Source organism: Zootoca vivipara, chromosome 8 (genome assembly GCF_965207765.1).
Source record: "Zootoca vivipara chromosome 8, rZooViv2.hap1.1, whole genome shotgun sequence".
Lineage (NCBI taxonomy): Eukaryota > Metazoa > Chordata > Lepidosauria > Squamata > Lacertidae > Zootoca > Zootoca vivipara.
In genome coordinates, this window is record NC_142591.1 from 42,986,961 (window position 1) to 43,002,948 (window position 15,988).

The 15,988-nt window shown below is 40.1% G+C and overlaps 1 protein-coding gene across 10 annotated transcripts in view; it reads left to right on the forward strand.

The window, feature by feature from the left end:
• The window catches only part of GREB1L (GREB1 like retinoic acid receptor coactivator), a 173,353-nt gene that overhangs the window by 99,162 nt on the left and 58,203 nt on the right, over positions 1-15,988 (forward strand). For 2 of the 10 annotated variants that reach the window (XM_035125264.3, XM_035125266.3), the window contains exons 4-8: positions 774-945; positions 1,082-1,279; positions 7,204-7,380; positions 11,527-11,703; positions 13,644-13,781. In XM_035125264.3, the coding sequence (XP_034981155.2) occupies positions 774-945; positions 1,082-1,279; positions 7,204-7,380; positions 11,527-11,703; positions 13,644-13,781 (862 nt within the window). Of the gene's footprint in view, positions 1-760; positions 946-1,081; positions 1,280-7,203; positions 7,381-11,526; positions 11,704-13,643; positions 13,782-15,988 lie in introns of all 10 variants that reach the window. The other 8 variants (XM_088676268.1, XM_035125269.3, XM_088676269.1 and 5 more) reach the window with 6 other exon arrangements.

Genomic DNA, 15,988 nt, shown 5'->3' on the forward strand with positions numbered 1-15,988 from the left:
GTGCTCCTGAAATAAATTGTTTTCACTATTTAACCTTGAATGTATCTATAAGCTTCCTATTCAGACAGGCCTTTGGAAATGAAGGGGCAGATGATGTTGGCCACTGAGCTGCTATCAGGGCAAACTCTGTTTGGATGCTGGTTTTAAATGTGTGTGTCATTGCATTTTAACTGTTGTTGTTAACTTACTTGGTTTTTGTTTTGTATTCTATAATTATGTTTTTAAAGGTTGTACGCTGCCTTGAACTCCCAGTTTGGGAGAAGGCGGGATATAAATAAATATATATAATAAAAATCAAGACAGGAGTGCCTGGCGTGCTATGGTCCATGGGGTCACGAAGAGTTGGACACGACTAAACGACTAAACAACAACAACAACATATAATAAAATAAATAAATAAGATAAAGCTGGCCTTGATCTTTTGCTGAACACTCCCTCTACCCCAAGTGAAATTGGAAATGGCAGTTTCCTTTTCTTTCTTTTTTTACATGGAGACTGATGTACAAGCTGATATATTGCAGCACTCTTCAGTGACAGGAAGAACTCTATCAGTGAAAGGCAGATTGGCAGACTTGAACAAAAACAAGAACAGTCCGTGCTTTCCATTATGTTGTTTTTATGGTTTTCTTTGCCACTGCTAATATTTTATCCTTCATGTGTGCACTATGCAAAACATTTGTTCATTCATCACTTCTTGTTTTCTGTAATGCTGGGGTGTGTGTCTGCATATTTAACCCTAAATCTCTTACCAACCCTTCAGATTTGTTTTTCAGAACATGGGGAATTCGTATGCAGGGCAACTGAAATCTGCCCGTTTTGAAGAAGCCCTGCACAACTCGATAGAGGCCTCTCTAAGATGCAATAGTGTGGTTCCTCGCCCCATCTTCTCCCAGCTGTATCTTGACCCTGACCAGCCTCCTATTTTGCCGAAAGGTAACCAAGCAAGTATGGCATATTTTAATTGCCCTTCTTATCCTAGATAAAATGTTGTATATTTTTCATTGAAAATAACTGCCTAAATATCTTTCCCACTGTCACTTACATGCAGGCCTCTTGTCTTTTTTTAAATAATGCTTTCTAGACGTTAAACCAAAAGTGGAAGAGCTGGACAAAGAATTGATGCAACGTTACACCCAGAATGGAATTTTGGATTTTTCTACTAGCCAAACAATTAATGAAATGGAAGAAGATGAGGAGGATGAAGACATGTCTGATTCCAATAGTCCACCAATCCCATATGCACAAAAACCTGCCCCAGAAGGGTCTTGCACTACTGATGGTTGGTTTAAGCCTTACTTGGTTTAAGACTTAACTTGAATTAGAATTTTGCAAAAGGCTACACATAGGCAGTTACAATAGCATTAATGTATAACATTTTCCTGAAGGATAGCCATATTCGTCTGTTACAGCAAAAGCAACAGAGTTCTGTGTCATCTTGGAGTTAGCAATGCAATTATGTAAATGTCTACTTCAAAGTTCTAACGAGTTCCAACAGGCTTGTTGTTGTTTAGTCATTTAGTCGTGTCCGACTCTTCAACAGGCTTACTCCTGGGTAAATAGATATAGGATTTCCATCTTGCATAATAATTTTCTTAGTCTTCAAGTTGCCACAAAACTCTGAATTGCATTCTGTGCTCGGTTATGCGTCCATGGCTTTCCATTCAGACTGAATGAGCTTTCGTTGTATGTATAGTAGATGTGAAATGTTTTGATCTTTTTCTAATTCATACCTCTTTGAATTGCAAGCAATAATTGTGACAGTTAACATTGTTGTATTGCTTGAGGGTATTTAAGTGTCCATAGCAGCAGGGCCAGCCTGCCCATGAGGCAAGGTGAGGTGGCAGGATCTGCAGGTAGAGCAAATCAATTTCCAAGGAATGTATTGCTATTTTAATACAAAAATTTATATTTAAGCTGGGAAATGCTTTAACAAGAAGACTTTAATAGCGAGCATTTGTAGTGAGCATTTGTAATATTCCTATAAAATTATAAATTAAATTAATGTCTATGAACAGCTTCTTTATAACCAAGGCTGCCTTAGTTTGTGGCTTTCTGGAGTGTTGCAATAAGATGTGGGCAAATGCTGTTTTTTCTTCTTCTTCCTACCCACACACCTTTGTTCAGTTTCCCATCACCTTAATAGCTGCTGGTTTCATGATTAGTGTCCTTAACAGAGCATCCAGGATACGTGTCAAGCACAAATAATACCAGTCAAGTTGTTTGGTTGTAAACTGCCGGTTTTTTTCTGCACTGTGTGAGAGCTGACACCTTAATTTCAGCAGCAATTAGGTAGCCAGGTATTTAATACCTGATCAGCTGCTGTGAAGTTAAAAGTGGAAGAGACTGTGAATTGCAATTCTTATGCAGATCTTGGTGGGGAATTTCTTATGCCTTATCTTAAAGCAGCACAATAACAGGTCTGTACCCCACAGAGGGGATGTTAATTGTTAGTGTTAAGAAAAGAGGAGTGGGGAGTGGAGAAAGGGATGCAATCTTTGCTTTACACAGCATCAGTGCTTTTGTTTTATTTTCACAGCTGTGTTGGCCAACTCCTTTCTTTTTAGCATATGAGTTCTGTGAGGTTTTTATTTTATTTTAGATGGGGTGATTGTAGCATGCAGTCTCTCATTGGCTAAAAAACACTCACTGACTTTTTTTGGGGAAAGTTAGAAATGTTTTAGCATTCTTAATGTCTTTATCGTTTTGTTTTATCATTAATTTGTTGCTTTGCTTTCTATTGTGTTTTTGCAAGGCTTGGGGAAGTAACAGTCATGTTTTCAGAATGCACTTAGTATTTCAGTTCTCCACACTGGGGGCAAAGATTCATACATTGAGTGATGACCCCTTGAAATTGACATAAGGTGCTCCTTCACTTCATCATCCCACGACAGATTTTTGTGTGTGTATCAAGTCCCCATGAAATAAGTCGCAAAGTTCAAGTGCATTGTGTCTTCTAAAATGTTTAAAATAATAATAATTCCCAGTTGAATACATTTATTATAGAATTTATTGTTTTACATTAGGGATGGCAAAGCAATATCCAAAAAGGTGGGGGGGGGATCCTTTAAAACAAGAACAAATAATAAAATCAATATAGAAACCAGTAGGAAAATTCAAGGTATTTGACAATGGACATGGTAACTGTAACCACGAGGAAGTTTGATTATTCAATTGCTTACAAGTTCATTTTAAATTCTATATTCCATGCCTTTAAAGTCGAGCAACAAATGTAAGCATTCAAGAACCAATGCTTGTCTTTTCAAAAGATGTTTGTTAATGACGGCAAGGACCTTAGAGCCCTTAACCTTACATTCTGGATATCATGATTGGTCTAGTTCAGTGGTTCCCAATTAGCTAAGTACTGCAGCCCCCCTGTTTTTCAAAAGTCAATCCATGGACCCCCTACTTTTGAAAATTTTCGATACCTCTGTTGTAGTTTTTATTATGTGGATGGTGGTTCAGACCCCATGGGAGGGTTTTGCAGACTTCCAGGGGTCCATGGACAACCAATTTGGAACCACTGTTCTAGATGTTGTACATGCATTCAATGTAACCATGGACGGTATAAATGTGTATGCCCCTTGTGAATGTAAGCATGTTGCCATCAGCCAATTATATTGCACAAAATAGGTAGTAAACATCTGCTGTAGGTTACATTGTTCGCGATCTAGCAAAAATTCACTCCAGTGGCATACTCCTCAGGTCACTGGGATTCAAATCAAACTACAGTGGTACCTCGGGTTACAGATGCTTCGGGTTGCAAACTCTGCTAACCAGGAAGTGGTTGCTCCAGGTTAAGAACTTTGCCCCAGGATGAGAATGGAAATCGCGCGCCAGCTGCTCAGGAGGCCCCATTAGCGAAAGCGCGCCTCAGGTTAAGAACCGTTTCAGCTTAAAAAACGGACCTCTGGAACGAATTAAGTTCTTAACCCAAGGTACCACTGCATGTCCCATCAACATCAATAGGTTTTAAGCAAGAATTTTTTTAAAAGATACATATTCTTTTAGTTTTTATTAAACTTTTTTGTGTTACAAAACAAACAGGTAAACAGAGAAAGGTACAATTCTACACTCTCCACTTTCAATTCATAGTCTTTTTCACAGTTTGTTTACATTTAGTGAGATACATTGTTGTCTTAGATATCTTGCATTTGGGGAAAAGGGGAAGAGGCAATTTTTTCAGATTAAATAATTTGTGAAACAGAAAGGAGAGGTGGTTGTGTTGATCTGTGTAAGAAAAAAAATCCATGTTCAGGCCTAATAAAGATAGATAGCCTGGCCATAGTTTTACACACAATTTGAGATTACTCTTGTTAAACTGTGAGGGATGTTGATTCAGTTGCTCTTGGGGCAACACCATCTGCATTTCTTTAGAAGAAAATGTAAGATTTTTTTTTTTAGTTCAGAGAAGGAGATTTGCATTCCTTAATGATTTCTTCCTTTGAGCTAACACTGACATTCCTGGTCCAAAATGCTATTGTCTTTGCTGAGACAATACCAGAAGTGCAAGCAAACTCTGAGTACTTAAGGAAAATAACAATGAACTCTGCATTAAAACAACAACCACTAATGGTTTATTGTCAGCTAAAATGGAACAGGTTGCCTAGCTTCAGAACTGTTCAAATGTTAACTGTTAAGAATCTCATTAAGTGCTGTAACTCTTATATTCTTGGGAGTTCAGAGGCCAGGTTTAAGCTTCAGCTGTAGATACAAAATAAATAGCAGCTCACATATATTTAATCTTTAATTTCTAGTTATATAAATATATGTGAGCTGGTCTGGGAGCTTTTTATTGACCGCAGAGCAGAGTAAGAATGCTTTGAGTAAAGTAATAAATATATTTGGTGTGTTTTCTCTTGGAATGATGCATTTAATTTGAACATGCTTGTTTTTTTTATTCCATATTTACCCTCCTCCTTACCTAAAATGTCCCATGTAGGAAGGGATATCTATCCATTGTAAAGAGTTGCAACATGCTGCAGTTCTGTCACTGTACCCAGTATATTGCATGGGCATAGGCAGATCAAGTAAATCAATAAAAATATTTACAGTATCTAGCTAAGGTTCTCCCCCCCCCCCCAAATGAAGCCTGTCCCTTATCATAAATCAGGCATAGGCAAACTTGGTCCTCCAGATATTTTGGGACTACAACTCCCACCATCCCTGACCACTGTTCCTGTTAGCTAGGGATGATGGGAGTTGTAGTCCCAAAACATCTGGAGGGCCGAGTTTGCCTATGCCTGTCATAAATCCTGGCTACGCCCATGGTGTATTGTCAACTGTTTTAAGTCCTGCGCTATTCTCTCTGCTGATTCTTCATGTGAAGATTGTAATCTACCCTTAGATAAAGTAAATCTGCCAGTGGGGATAAATTTACAGCTTCTTCTGACCAGGAAGACCAGAATCTGTTTTTCAGCTGCTTCTACCTTCTAACGGGGCAGCAAACAGCTACCCTTTAGCTGTTACTGGAATACAGCTCTCATAATCCCTGACCATTAGCTTTTCTGGTTGGAGCTGTTGAGAGTTGCAATGAAAATCTAGTATTAGTAGAGCTTACACAAGTAAACATATATTACTATTCTTTCCTAAATGGAGAAGAAATTGTTGGCTAGGATGAGTGTTTGGGGTTTTTTAAACTACAAAATTAACAATACTTAACTGTTGTAGATGTAATAGAATAGAATCAACATTTTAAAATAAGGTTGTTGTTGTTGTTGTTGTTGTTGTTGTTTCTTACCTATTTACCTACTCTTCATCCAGGATAGGCTACAACAATTTAGGAATACAATATTAAAATCAGGTAAAACTACAATCAACAGAATAGTATATATCCTAAAAAATAAACCTCAGGAGACAAAATCCAGGGTAAAGAGGGAGCATCTTCAGCATAGGCCAAAAAGTGCATAATGATGGGTGCCAGATGCACATCCGTGGGGAGGGGGGATATTCCACAGGTTAGGGCCTTGGTCACACACAACCCTGAACTTCTGAGGGCCGTGGAACTAGGAACAGCTCTCCTCACCCCTACTGCTGATCATAATAGCTGAGAGAGTCTTTTGTGCTGAAAAAAGCTTCTTGCAGACAGGTTCAGGGAGCCTTTGTTCAAATACTATGCTTAAAATTCACTCAAACCAGATGGCTTTAGTAATGTCTAATGCAATACAGTATTTGAACTTTCAAGAGTTAATATTCATTCAGGCAAACCCACATACCTTGGAATAATGATGATAGCAAATAAGACATCAAAGCTGCTTGCTTATCACTTGTGGTATTTGTTTCCCTTATCAGTCATCTCTGGGTAATTCTGGCCATGGCAATGCTCTTTATATAACATAACAGTAATCACCAATGGTCATTGCTACTGTAAGTCCCAGCAAGAACACTGAGACAATATCTTCAGTATTATAACAGCTGTCAAAGATAACTTTGAATGTGTGCATAACTTTATTTTACTTTAGATATTTATGTCCCAACTCATCACAAAACTTTGAGGCAACTTACAATATATAAAAACGTAAGAGAAGTAAATATAAACAACACTATAGTTAGTTTGATTCCCTCCTCCGGAAAAATGGATTTTAAAAAATCGTGTCCTTCGGAAAGATGATAGTTGCAAATAGTAGATATTCAGGATCGCAACCCCAATTTATGGGAAATAAAAAACTGGGGAAATATTTCGATATCACTAAAATTTCCAGTAGAAATATTGGTTTAAAAGGCAAAACAAGTCTGCTTGACTGCTTCATTGCCAGTAGTGATCACCCCACAGTTCAGTGGGTCAGACTGAATTGTAAAGGGAGAGAGAAAGGGGCCTGTACTTTTTCTTTGTGCCTGCCTTGCCTTCCTCTGAGATACACTGAGAAAACCTCACTCTTAATTTATCAGCAGGTTTTTCACAAAAAATGTGGAATAAAATTTAATAGCACAAATATTACTGTATTTCGTGGTAGTTGCTTAACACACGAACTGCTATCTTCTGTCATAGGTCTACATTTGTTTTATAAATTACTAATTTGTCTAGTGCCCTTTGTCCATAGACTTTAGAGGGCTTGGTGAAATATTGAACCAGGGCAGGCAATTGTTTCATGAGATCTTTTGCGTGGAGGGCGTGGCAGTATTAGGCTTAGTTGTTCTCCTTAGTTGCTCTGAGTAAGTGGAACAAGGCGACAGTAAATCACTTCATGATGTATTATTTCTTTTCAGGTTTTTGTCAAGCAGGCAAAGATTTGAGGTTAGTTTCACTGTGTATGGAACAGATCGATATCCCAGCAGGATTCCTGTTAGTAGGAGCCAAGTCTCCAAACCTTCCCGAGCACATTCTAGTCTGTGCTGTTGACAAGAGGTTTTTGCCAGATGACCATGGAAAAAATGCACTTTTAGGTAAAAGGTTTTCATTAATTATTCTTCATGTCATGATAAATGTATAATTGACCAAAGGTTTGGGTTAATGGTAGGCTAGGCCAATTCAGTACATGGATTTCTCACCGGAATATGCTGACATTCATTTTTAAAGCTTTTTATCAACAAAACATGAATCCAGTTTTTCAATTTTAATATCATTAAAGCAAGGGTGGGGAGCCTCTAACCATCCAGATGTTATTAGACCAACGCCCATCAGCCTAACCAGCATGGCCAATGGTCAGGGATTATGAGAGTTGTAGTCCACCAACATCTGGAAGACAAGAGGTTTCTTACACTTGTGTTGTTGTTTAGTCGTTTAGTCGTGTCCAACTCTTCGAGCATGGACCATAGCATGCCAGGCATTCCTGTCTTCCACTGCCTCCCGCAGTTTGGCCAGACTCATGTTGGTGGCTTCGAGAACACTGTCCATTCCAACCACCTCGTCCTGTGTTGTCCCCTTCTCCTTGTGCCCTCAATCTTTCCCAGCATCATGGTCTTTTCCAGGGAGTCTTCTCTTCTCATGAGGTGGCCAAAGTACTGGAGCCTCAGCTTCAGGATCTGTCCTTCCAGTGAGCACTCAGGGTTGATTTCCCAAATCTTGAAAATATTATTCAGTCCTGTGTCTACTTAACCTGGTTTTAAGCCCATGGAAATCAGTGGGACTCACTTTTGAGCACACATATAAAAGATTGCCCTGATAGTTTCTCATACTTGCCATAGAAGTCCATGCCCATTACATGCAGCCCAATGTCTGTTGACCAGAGGTTTAAATAACCACTTTCTGCTTACTAGGGGCAGCAAGGAATTGTCCTCAGATGAGTGTTTCAGGTCTTGGGTGGAGTTTCTGCAGGCTAGGATCAGGTTTATCAACTGAGGATAGGGGTGATTCAGTAGAGCCTATTTGTTTTTCCCCTCCCCCCCCTCAACATTTCATCCCCTACAAGCTGAGACACACTACCCCCCCCACAACACGCACAGTTGCACCCTCTACCCCTCCCTTTTCTGCTCCAAGCTCAAAACACAGCTGTGACCCCCCTCCCTCCCCACCAGACACAGAGAGACCACCCCACCCAAAATCCCCCCCCAACATTCCGGGAAGGGGGGGGGAAGGTCATTCAAAGCCTGGCTAGACTTACCCGTGTAGTGCACCACGCAGGTCTGCCCGCGCTTAGGGAAGGTCCTCCCGTCCCCAGGGGAGATGGTCTCCACGCTCACGCCCATGTGGCCTTGCCCGCGGCGATGCTAATCCCCAAAGGAGCGCTGGGAGGAGCGGCAGCGGCGAGTCCGGCAGGCAGCCGGGCGAGAGGCAGGAGAAGCAGCCAGTAGAGCCTATTTGTGACAGGAATGTAGAATCTGAGATAGTCCAAGGCCAGAGACAGGAATTTGGTTTGCTGGACACAGAGGGAAGACAAGGGCTCTGGAGTCTGGAACACGCTGGACAAGTATTTTGACCCCTGGGAAAGATGATGGAACATAACATAGGAGCTCCAGGTCTTTGCGACACGTTGCTCAGACTGGGACATCAGTTATACATAGAAGAATTGCATGATGTTGGAATCTGGGTGGTGCTGGTGCCTGTTTTTTTGCTGACTCAGAAACGACCAGCTTCTAATTTCTTACACCAGGGGTGAGAAAATATCTCTCCAGATATTGTTGGACTGCAGCTCCCCACAAAGTATCTACTTCAAACCATGTTTTATGAGGCTGGTTTGTTTAAACAAACCATACAAATATTAACCACAGTTCTAGGTTCAGATAACATGCTAAACTGAGTTTAGTGGAAATCAGAAGCAAATACCTCCGAGCTCCTTCTCAAAGCTGCAGTGGAGAAGGAGAGTTGGAGAACCTGTAACACTAAGGTTGGCTGCCTGAACACAACAATTGTTGTTGTTGGAAAGAGTCACTGATGTATGCACAACCATTGTATTTTCTATGTAATGTATGGAGCCTTCTTCAGCTCCTGCCTTAGCAGTATGCCCATTTTCTCTTCTTGCCAGATGGCACTTCTCTCAGAAGCATAGCTGCCAAGTTTTCCCTTTTCTCACGAGGAAGCCTATTCAGCATAAGGGAATTTCCCTTAAAAAAAGGGATAACTTGGCAGCTATGCTCAGAAGATGGAGTGGCAAGAAAGCTATACAAATACTTGAAATAAATAAAAAATATTGTCCAGGTACATATCTGAAGAAGTGTGCATGCACACGAAAGATTATACCCAGAACAAACTTAGTTGGTCTCTAAGGTGCTACTGGACAATTTTTTAATTTATTTTGACTGCGTCAGACCAACACAGCTACCTACCTGAATACAAATAATTGTTTGCATACTCAATTTGCCTTCCACAAATGAAGAGATTTGCATATACCCTTTGCACCCTACATGCATTTTAAGCTGTCACTTGAGTTTCTCCCCTCACCAGCATCTTGAGGTTTTATTAAAACATGTAAAGACAAATTCCACATGTGTGGCCTGTCCCATTTTCAGAACTACATTCTTGGTTCCCCCTACATCAGCTTGTCTGGGAGTGGTTTGGAAATCCTACAGCCTAAATTCCATCCTATCTGTGCCTTGGCTTGCTCTGAGCTGGAGTGCTTGCTGTTCTTATAAGGCACTCCATGTCCAATCATTTTGAGGAATGGAGGCAAGAAATGGGCTGTTTCCAGAGTTTTCTTACATTTCATATGCACCAAGCTTCAGTTTTCTATATTGACACCCACAATGAACGTGTGAGCTGGTTGGGCAATGTTTTCCAAGTATCCTTACATAAATTATAAATAATTACTTTTTGAATAGCTTATAGATAACAAAACTCAGCAATTCATCAGACCCTTCTGATTGGGCTGTGGGTTTTAGGAACCTCATATATTTTCTGCTTAATTCAACAAAAAGTGAATTTCTAGTCCTTACAGAAGAATTGGGTTTGGCATGGTAGTGGTACAAATTCCCAAGGACTGGATGCAAGTAAGGATGAAAGAGCATCCCACACAAATGTGGTTCACAATTTCAAGTTCTGAACCAAGTTTTTGTACATCTGGGAGCATAATGTAATATTTTCAAATGATGTTGAATACATTAGTTGTGGTCATTGTAGCTTGCCTTCTGTAGGATTCAAGAAATAAAAAATGAACTGTTGATTAGGCAGCTAAAACAACCCTAGCTGAGTCCCTAGCTCATGGCTCATGTGTTGTGTGGCTCCTGCTGTCGAACACGTTGTCTAAACGCAGATTATAATCCCCAGGGGACTATGTTTAGGAGATGGTTTTGTTACACCTCACTGGCCGATTGTCGTTTGCCTTCTGTCGTCATGCAAAGCACTCTTTGAAATCAGTAGGAAATCTACAATGGGTCAAAGATAATATATAGCCCTAACTTTATCCAGTAGAGCCCAATTAAAGATGTAATTTAGGCCACCTTGTGAAACTAGTTTGACCTTATGACCTTTCTTCCCAAGTCTTTTATGTTTAGAAGAGATTACAGTACTCTTTGGAGTGCTGAGCTTTCAACTTCTGTTTCAATGGTACTAAGTGCCTTGCCTCAAATATTTACTTATTTATGTCCTGTCAGAACCCCCTGCAAAAGGGGAAAGTCTGCTGTGAAAACACTACTTCTTACATCGGGGAATTTTGTGGACTAGAGAATATTGATTCCTCTCTCCCATCCACTGTAACTACTTTAAATCCTTTTTCCACATAAAATAAATCCAAGGAAAACCAAGGCAGCATTAACAGAGAACTTGAGACGAACATTGGGTTCTGGGTAGGAAATATGATCTTTGCATTCTAAAGCTGGCAAAGAAATACTGTTTTGTGGAAGGATACCGAGGATCTTATTAGAACTATCTGCACCTCCTAATACTGTAGTGTTGCTCTTCTAGAATGTACAAGAACAGGTGGAATCAAGGCTGGTGAATGATACATTGGGGAGTAATGATGAAGCTAGATGTCGCTCTTATCTTTTGTTTGTTCTTCAAGCTATTTGTGTGCAACTGGGAATATATTTGTTTCCAAGCAGGAATCTGGTGCATGCAGTTAGTAGAAGCAAAATGAAGAGTTGGGATTGAATTATTTTACTTCACAGAATATATTGGGAAGGATTTGATCTGTATTTTCTCTCCCCACCGCTCCTCAGGTTTTTCTGGGAACTGTATAGGCTGTGGAGAAAGAGGATTTCGATATTTCACTGAATTTTCCAACCACATTAACTTGAAGCTCACCACTCAGCCAAAGAAGCAGAAGCACTTAAAGTACTACCTAGTAAGGAGCTCCCAAGGTGTGCTGTCAAAGGGACCTTTAATATGCTGGAAAGGTAACAAGCATCCTGTTAGATACATACCCTTTATTTTGGTTTAGAGAACTTTAAATGTAGCTTGACTAAATAGTAAGTTGTTGAAACCCCCACCCCTTTATTTTTTGTAAGGGAAGGTTCCTATCATGATACTAAACAAATTCACACTTAACATTTCTGGGTGAAGACCTAGAAACATAATAAGATGCCCTGAAAGTTTGCTATCCCTGCATGGTTGTTCGCATACGTCCATGAACAACTGCTGCAGAAATATTCAGTTGATGACAGTGTAGTAAGTGAATGTATTTGATAGACTAGTTCAATTTTTCCTAACCTGGTATGATCCAGATGTTTTGGAATGCAATTTCTATCACTCCCAGCCAGCATAGTCGATGAGAAGCTATAGTCCAGAATATATGAGGAGCACCAAGTTGAGGAAGACTGAGCTACAACTTCAGCTCAGGTTAGAGTTTAGAGCTCAGTTTAAAGGAAATAGAGCATCATGTTAACAACAACATGATACCTGTTCACAAATATTTATTATGTTTTATCTCACCCTTCCAACAAAGCATTTAGATCAGCTAACATGGTTTCCTTTCTTTATTCTCACAACAACCCTGTGTGGTAAGTTAGGATGAGAGAGAGTGGCCACATTGACACATGTGCACATGCTGGAACAATGTTCTCCCTGGGCTCACATACTCCCACGCAACCAGGACAAGAACTTTTGTGGCATTTGCTCTCAGTTTCCTTTAATCTCAGTTTTGTGTGTGTGTGTGTGTGTGTGTGTGTGTGTGTGTGTGTTGTCTGGACAACAGTTAGTGATAAACCACAATCTGATAGACACAATAAACTGCTAGAGATTCAAGGAAGCTGAAATTAGATGCTACCAATGTTCTCCTCTGAGCTGCGTGGGAGGAGAGAAGGAACCTGGGCTTGTTCTAGCTCATTCGTGTCATGCCAAACCATGTTTTAGTGTGATGTGCAACACAGTTGGTGTGTGCCTGAGACCATTCCTTGTACTTCATGGCTGACTACAGTTATGTTTTAAGGCCCTCCCCATTTGCAGTTCAACACTCCCCATTTGCAGTTCAACACTCTTTTCAACAACACACACTGGCCTTCACTAAACGAACACTATGAGCTTTGTGAAAACTGTGGAAATCAAATATTTGGTCAATGTTAATAGAAAGATCAGCTTCAGCACAAAAAGCCTGAGTCAAATAATGTGTTTCAAGAACATTTGACAGTGATGGGCATAGATAGATACTTATGCCAGAATTTAAACTTTTTCATTTTGCTTTGTGATTCCTTGAGTGATGAGATCAGAGAGAACAAGTACCCTGGGCAAATATTAGGCAGTCTTCTGGATGTTTACAAAAGGCTTTCAGTTAGCCAGCCATGCAGTGAATTTCCTAGTTGTCATAATATTCCTGGTCGTGTGCAATTGCACTTAATGTTGCTACTCCCTCACCTTCCTGCTCTGTCCCCACATGTGGCTTGCAAAAAGCCATAAGTCTATAACTGTCTGCTTTTTTGCATTGCTTCTCCGGTGCGGCATCCTAGGTGTTTTTCTGCACACAAGTAAAACACTGGTTTTGCAGTTATGCAGAAGCCCTTTCTTTTGTTGTTATACAAATATAACAATTACTTTTGACTTGCATAATATACCACGGAATGGTGGTGTTATTTGGATTGGTATTGAGCCCTCTTTGTGTGAAGATGTTCTCTCCCTTAAATCACTCTTGAGTTTCCCTAGCAAAGCATAAGGCTCATATTTGCTGCATGCTGCAGCTTTCTTAGCTGAAAACAGCCCTTTTCTGACAAAATTCCAAGAGTGTTGCTTTTGAATGGATTTTTATATCTAGCATTTTAAAAATGTTTAAAAAGATTTGTTGATGTTTTCAAACTTCCTTTTTTTGCTGAATTGTGAAACCTGGCTGCTTTAATATGTATTGTAGCTACTTCACTTGCAGAATGTAGAAGCAGGCCATCTTCTTCTGATAGCCATTCTGCTAAACCTAGTTCTTCAGCGTCTCCATCTGTGACCCCTGAGAGTGGAACAGCTAATGGATACAAGCCAGGGTTCACTCAGACAGGTAAACACTGTGAGTTAATTGTATCCTAGAGCTGACACTTGATGAAGCAGTGACTGTGCTGTCTGTTATGACTCGCATCATATGGCTTGGGGTTTGCTCCAAGTGTGAGGAATCTTCAGCACACAATGCATCTCACTGGCTTGTGGAGAAGACTTGCTAAAGCCTCCCTTGAAATGAATCAAAGTTGTGCTTGGGAGAGTCCAGCCCATGTGTTTCTCATGCCAAAGACAGATCAACTGGGAAGAAATGTTTTTTCCAGCATTTAAATGGTCCATCGTTTAGGTAACACTTCAGTTAGGATCTTAATGAACAGCTGTTTGGATGAAAACTCGTTTTATTTTTGGTTATGTTGTGTTTAATAAATTGACAGGCTCCTTTAAATTGCCACTGGTGTCTTAAAGGAAGTAAGTTGCAGGCTCTGTTTGGATGACAACCTGATGCTTCATAAACTGTTTTATGATGCTATGAATGAGCATTGGAGTTGAGCACTTGCCCTCCTGGCTTGTCTCTCCTTGCTCCTGTCATGTGCTGGTTAACCACCATTCAGCCTCTAATATTAAGCCTCTGGTTGTATTAAACTCTAGTTTAATAAAAGCCAGGATCCTTGCACCAAAGTTGACATGCAGTGTGGGGCAAAAGAAACAGGACGAGGAAGGTGTGTCTGAGTCCAGTGTAATAAAAAAATAGTATATGTAGCCTCAGTTATCCTAAAAAGACCTCATATAGCCAATGCAGACAATTCATTTGATTTTGGTTAAAAGACTGAGAGCAGGCCAAGGGGTCATACACGTCATTCCCCCTCTCCATTACTGAGCTCAAATTTTACCCACCTGCTTCAATGGTACTTCAGTGTTTATTTGACAGCAGCTATTAGCCATGGTTAAGAGTTCTTTTGCACAAGCTCATATTTTTAAATGGCATGCTTCAATAAATAAATAAATATAAATTATTATTTTTTTACCTATAGTGCAACATTAAGTGGTAGAACAGAGCTGGCATGTTCTATTGAATTGTCTGAAATCTAGGTAGAATTTATATAAGCTTTCAAGGTAAATTTAATTCTTCAATGGCCAGAATCCTGATGAAGAGGGTGGTGGGTTTTTTTGGTTTTTTTTGTCACCGGTAAGTTTGTTTTCTCCTCCTACACCATATGTGTTGGCCAAATAGGAGTTCTGGGACCACATGGCAGGAAACCAACCTGGTTCCCTCCAGATGTTTGGAACTACAACTCCCATCAGTCCGAGCCTGCTGACCTGGGAAGACTGGTCTGTGCCAATAACAACACTGGCCATAAAGGTTTACATTGTAACTGTGCCTATGTCTAACAAAAAGATCAGAAACCATGACAGTTGTACCTTTGTTTTCAAACAGCTTAGTTCCTGAACATTTTGGCTTCCGAATGTCACAAACCTGGAAGTGACTGTTCCGGTTTGCAAACTATTTTTGGAAGCCGAACATCTGACGGGGCTTCTGCAGCTTCTGATTGGCTGCAGGAACTTCCTGCAGCCAACAGAAGCCGCAATTGGGTTTTCAAACATTTTGGAAGTCGAACGGAATTCCGGAACGGATTCCATTCAGCTTCCAAGGTACGACTGTACTTCATTTGTTCTCCAGTGATGTCAACAATAAAAAAAAATACTGGGTTTCAAGAGTCTGTATTTAAACACACTTGAAGCAATGTAAATCATTCTTATATTGCATTTGAAACTTAAGGCTACAGCCCTGTCCACACTTTTCTGGGAACAAGACCCATTGATTTCAGTGGGAATTATTTCTGGGTGAACATGTATAAGACTCTATTGTACCGGTAAGAAGCCCCAAACCCAATGCAAAGAAAGTTTTCTCTGTGTTTTGTGTGAGAGAGAAGAGAGAGCATGGGGGAGGGAGAGAGAAATATTGGATTTGAGCTTTCTTGGCATATAATAATTATAATTATAATTTTTTATTTATACCCTGCCCATCTGGCTGGGTTTCCCCAGCCACTCTAGGCGGCTTCCAACAGAATATTAAAATACAATAATCTATAAAACATTAAAAGCTTCCCTAAACAGGGCTGCCTTCAGATGTCTTCTAAAAGTGTGGTAGTTTTTCTCTTTGACATCTGGTGGGAAACATGTAGTCATCGGAGAAGCAATTCTACCTATAATGAGTAATCTTATTACACCTGCCAAGTCAATAAGCCTACCTTCTATGCTCTCCTTTTGCCT